At 36.7% G+C, this 5,548-nt stretch overlaps 1 protein-coding gene across 1 annotated transcript; it reads right to left on the bottom strand.

The window, feature by feature from the left end:
* Positions 1-3,663: 3,663 nt before the first annotated feature.
* CBG24545 lies at positions 3,664-4,005 on the bottom strand (the record flags this gene model as incomplete). The annotated part of the gene is made up of 3 exons (XM_002648306.1): positions 3,664-3,771; positions 3,821-3,889; positions 3,937-4,005. The coding sequence occupies 3 exons, from the start codon at positions 4,003-4,005 to the stop codon at positions 3,664-3,666; spliced, it is 246 nt and encodes an 81-aa protein (XP_002648352.1).
* Positions 4,006-5,548: the final 1,543 nt, after the last annotated feature.

The raw sequence follows: 5,548 nt of genomic DNA, 5'->3' as shown, positions 1-5,548 counted from the left end.
TCTACTAGAAGATCACCTTATTCGTATAACTTAAGCTCAATTATCTTGTTTCCAACAAATGATTTTGAGAATCTGTCAGCTGTAAAAAAATTGGTGATATTATGATAAATAATTTATCAGTTGAAAATGTTTTAATATCTATTGAAAAAGCCGAGATAATTAAGCTGGAAGTGCACGTAAAATGTGGGCTTCTTATCAGAGAAAATACATACGACACTGTCAATTTTGTAGTAGAAGAACATCTGTAATCAATGCATTATATCGTGTTTTCAGTTTCCAAAAAAGTCAAATTTATAGTTCTTTTCAGGTTTTAGTGTGTTGAAATTGTAGTCGTTCCCGTCCTATAGAAGAATTCTGAATTGCAGAAAGCGTCGAAACAAAAGATCTTCAAACATTTTGGACCACATAGCTCAGAAGACGTCAAGATTCACTGCATCAAAAACGACAGAGAATTTCCGGCTGGTAGAAGTAAGTGAAGAGTGTTCACATCTGGTTNGATTTGATGAACTCGCCCATCCTGGTCAAGTTATCGACGCCTGTAAATATAATCTGGTGATACAGAAAAGTCTGATTTCTGAAATGNNGTNTTCTTCTTCTTTTNTAGTTTNTTTTTTTNGGATATTCTCCCTCTGNTTATTGGCTGATTTTGCATGTATGAATAAATGATTAGTGGATGTCTGTTTGATTAAAAAGTTGTGCTTGATTAAAACATTGTGATTATGAATCGTCTATGGAATTTGGTATATTGCGTTAAATCATTGTGCTTTCTATTTGTTGTCCATGTCAGTGATAATTGCAAGCTTTTTTGTGTCTACCCCAATAGAAATGCTCTGAAAAGATATCCCGGATCTCATCGATCATAAGCGAGGTCTTCACATGACAATCATAGCCCCAACCTTCGGATCCCATCTCACCTATTACAGCCCACCCTTTAACTTGTGCAATTTTGGATAAAAGCCCTATCCTTTAACTGTAAATCTCCTTCTTGAATGTTTTTTTAAAATTGAACAAAATTTTAACATTTAACAACATTTTAGGTTTCTGCTTCTTTTAGACTTTCTTCTTGATTTCTTATCCATATAATTTTTTTCAATTCAACAAGGGAGGTCTTTCCAAAAGGCTTTCAGAATTTTTTTTATTTTTTGGCAGAGGTTAGTTCACCTCTTTAAAAAACCACTGTCAAGATCTGTACATGCACATTTTCCAAAATTCCTGAAAATTTTCGTCTGAAAGTTTCCAAATCCTTCACCATTGTAAACTCTCCTTCGGCCGGATGGTAGTGGCGCGTGTTGGTAAGCTGAAGGTCTGGGGTTCGACTTCCTCGTTTTGGAATTATTTTTTGTTTTTTTTAATAAGATGTTTAGGCACCCATTTTTGTTTCAAAAATGGTTATTTGCGCAAAATTTTGACTTTTCGCTGATGTTTCAATTTTGGAAAGAAGAAATCATCAGTTTTTAATATGCAAAAAACCACTCATAATTTATAGTCATCCTTCAATTTTGAACCGTTCCAATCATTGGTTTTCGATGTATTTTGAGCCAAAAAAGGCAAAAGAACCATGAATAGCTAAAAAAGCTCACTGAAACTCATTCCATTCAAAAAGTGTAAATTTTCCAACAAAAAATTCATCGAAAATTTCATATAGGTCTGCCCATCAAAAGCTTTGAAAATTTCAAAAAATTTTGCATTTTAAAAACTGATGATTTCTTCTTCCCAAAGTTGAAAAATCAGCAAAAAGTCAATTATTCGCGGGGGGGCACAATGGGTGTCTAGACATCTCATAAAAAAGCAAAAAATAATTCCAAAACGAGGAAGTCGAACCCCAGACCCTCAGCTTACCAACACGCGCCACTACCACCCGGCCACCTTACCGCTGAAAACAACAGGGCGCGAGTACAAGTGAACAGTGTTCCCATGAGGTTGCCAAGAGGCGAAAACACAGAGGGAAGGAGAGTTTACAGTGGTGAAGGATTTGGAAACTTTCAGACAAAAAATTTCAGCATTTTTGGAAAAAATGCACATACAGATTTTGACAGTGGCTTGTTAAGGAAAGGAACTAACCCCTGCGAAAAAATAAGAAAATTCTGAAAGCCTTTCTGAAAAGACCTCTCTTGTAAGAAAGTATTCAAGAACAAAATTCAAGGAAAGGGACGAGTCTCCAAAAATGGGACCATAACCAAGGGGATAGGGCCGCGATAGTAGAGATGAGACTGTAGTTAGAGGGATGAGATAACGATTTTAACTTTTGGATGGCTGTTTTGATTGATGAGACCGAGGATTTTCTGGACCACTCTTCTGGGAATAAAGTGGTTGTGTATGTCGTTATTCCTCTGAAAAAACGCCACCCTCGTACTTCCAAATTGACTATCTTGAATTTTATAAAAGGTATTAAAAAAGTTGTTAACTGATAAAATGTTTGTCATACAGTAACTAACATTTTATCAGGAGGCAAAATTTCAATATCTTTCATTGCAATTAACATAATCGGACTGAAGAAAACAAGGGCGGGTGATGTTCTATCAGAGAAAGTATTATTTTTATTCTTTTGAATTCTGTTTTTATAGATAACGACTTTTCAGCGCGAAGCGTTTTCTGGAATTATAATTTTTGCCAAATGATTGTACATCTAACTAGTTAACTTCAATATTCAGTTCAAAATTAAACCTAAAACTTTTGGCATATCCAAATCAACTCCTACTAAAAACTCACCTTTTTCCTATACTGCTCACTCGGGTCTGTGGTTTTGTCTAGTACTGTAGGCCTAGCAAATCCACAGACAAGATTAAGAAAAGTCAACAGACTCGTAAAAAACGTAAGTAGTTAACAACAGCAGCAACTGGTTAATGTTGGTTGTGGAACAGAAATGATTGTTACGCTCCACAGTAGGACTGCTAACATGGTAGCCCTGTGGCCATAAAATGCATTGACTATAGGGGCGTTTGCTTACGGCAAAAAGATGTGTGATTGGCTGCTCATTCCACCTGATTTGTTTAAAAGTCTACAGTAATCTTTTTGGGGGTGCAGTCACACTATACCGTAATTGTTTTGGAGTGCAGACACACATTTGGGGTGAAGAGACGGAAAATTTTATCTGTGTAGTACCGTAAAATCTGTAATAGAGAGGTCTCGGCTCTTTATGACAAGGGGGGGCCGATGAAAAAAAGGGGCCCAAGTGGAAAAATCATGCCTAAGTTGTGATTTACCTATTTTTTTAAAGTTTTGTGACGAAGTTTTCATAGAAACAACCGAAAAACTTGAAAAAGTTGGTAAATCTTGACCTAGTCCACATTTTTCCAGCTTGGGCCCCTCTTTTCACTATGTTAAAAAATATCGATTACTTTCCGGACAACCTAATAGTAAATGGAAAGGAAAGGCAGAGGGTGGTGTATGCGTCATCGTTTTATCTTCTATTCTGGAGAACTAGAGAAAACCAAAATAACTAGAGGATACATATTACAGTACAAATAAAAATACCCAATATGTTCACAATGTCTACCGTCTTAAAAAAAACTTTCAGAGTTGGGCTGGAAACCAATTGCAACATTTATTTGGGGTGACGGAGTCAATACAAGACAATTAAATCTTGGAGAAGAAAAGGAAATGGGTTGGAAAAAAGAAACGAAAGGTGTGATTTGGGGGCATGGTTAGAATCGATTTTACAGCTCACTGAAACTTCTTAATCAAAAGTTTGAAGGCTGCTTTTCTATCGGCTTTTTCTTTTTCAACACGCATTTTCTCGAGTTCCTCATTTGTCAAGCTCATCTCTTTGATCTGAAACCATAATTACAAAAAAATTGTAAACTTTTGTTATCATTCTTACCTTCTTCTCGAAGAATTCTGCCTTGGTCTTGACGACTCCCTTTTCAGCGTGGATTGCAGCTTCGATCTTCTGAAAAATTACATTCCACGAGTATAAGAAAAATGGAGAAAACTTACGGTCGACGGCTTGGTGGAGACTGGTCGAAGACCAGCTCGGACCTTTTCAAGTTCAGAAGTGGAGCTCATTTCGATTCGTCACAAAGATCTGTAAGGAGAGGTACATTACAGATTCGGATGTTTGAAAAAGATTGAAATCAGAAAAGATGTGAGAAAAATGAACAGAAATCTTTAAAAATGAACGAGGGCACCTGCTACCAGGGAAAAAAACTTTGGGGGGGGGCTGGGATGCAGATTTTAGATATTTTAGAGAAAAAACTGTCACCTTGGCTAAATTTTCACAGCTCACATTAGATATATCAAAAAATGACTAGCTAACAAAATGGTAATCCAAATGTGAACAATATTGTTGTTCAACATTGTTCAAATTCAAAAACTGGGTAATCGTTTTTGATATGAGTCATTAGTTCCAAAATTATGAAATCCAATAATCAAAAAAAATAGTTTTCTACTTTTCTTTTTAGCTTTAATATTTTTATTACAGTACTCGAAAATTCAGAAAATGCGGAAGACACTCATTAAACTATAAAAATATTAGAAAGTACAAAGACGTGAGACACAGGGTGAACAATTTTTGGAAATTTCCATACGACTGTAACTGTGTTTTTTTCACTCAATTTAGATCAAACGACATTAAAAAGTATTTGGAAGAAGAAAAGTAGTCCGGGTAAATGAAAGAATACGATTTCAAATGAGCCAGATTCTCCAGATTATAGAAATTTTTGAATTGCCGCGGTTTTAAATATGACTCTCTCTCACTAAATTTTTCTATTGCGAAACTGTTAAAGGTGGGGGGACATGAAAAAAATAATGTTCTCGAAATTCCGTTCAAAGATCCCCTCGAGGAGTTGAACTTGTGAGGGCGATGATTGAGGGTGCGGCGCCGCTACCGACTGAGCCACGCGGGCAAAGAGAAAGCGCACTCCCGATTGCATACATAAAGGCGAAGACGACAGCTGTACGCAGAGTGACATTAAGCTTTGTACACCATGACGGTAGAATGCATACTCTAGCTGCAAAAAACTAAGAAAAATCTCCTGTCCCCCCACCTTTAATAAATTAAAACAAAAACATGACATGGTTTCCGTCTAATCAAGGATCTCAGGCTTTGGTGGGTGTAGTTTTTTCGGGAAAGCTTCCTTTAGGAAGTACTGAGAGGAGGGAGAGAGAGAGAGAGAGAGAGAGAGAGAGAGAAAGAGAGAGAAACCAGCCACGGTTTGAACTCATGAAGGAAAAAGAAATCACAAAATCATACATTGCTACCAAAAAGACTGAGTGAGTCATCCAGGCTAGATTCTAGAGAATTGTCTGTTGAGATGCGTATGCGTCGCGGTCCGATAAATGACTCATCACAGTATCCTTTTGATAGCTTCTATTAAAACAAACAATGACGTCAGAATAGCTAAAGAGAGAGAGAGGGGAGGAGAGAGGGAGAAAAAGTGGGATTGATTTAAAAAAAAGAACACAAATATCAATATCAAAAAGACTGATTGAGTTATTCAGGCTGGATTCTCGATATGGATTCTCGATATATGCTGCGCTGCGTATGCGTGACGTTCGAAAAATGACTCACTACAGTATCCTCGTGATAGCTTAATGGAAACAATCATGA

The sequence above is a fragment of the Caenorhabditis briggsae genome (assembly GCF_000004555.2).
Source record: "Caenorhabditis briggsae AF16 supercontig from assembly CB4, cb25.NA_185, whole genome shotgun sequence".
NCBI lineage: Eukaryota > Metazoa > Nematoda > Chromadorea > Rhabditida > Rhabditidae > Caenorhabditis > Caenorhabditis briggsae.
This window is presented reverse-complemented; position numbering and strand designations above follow the sequence as displayed.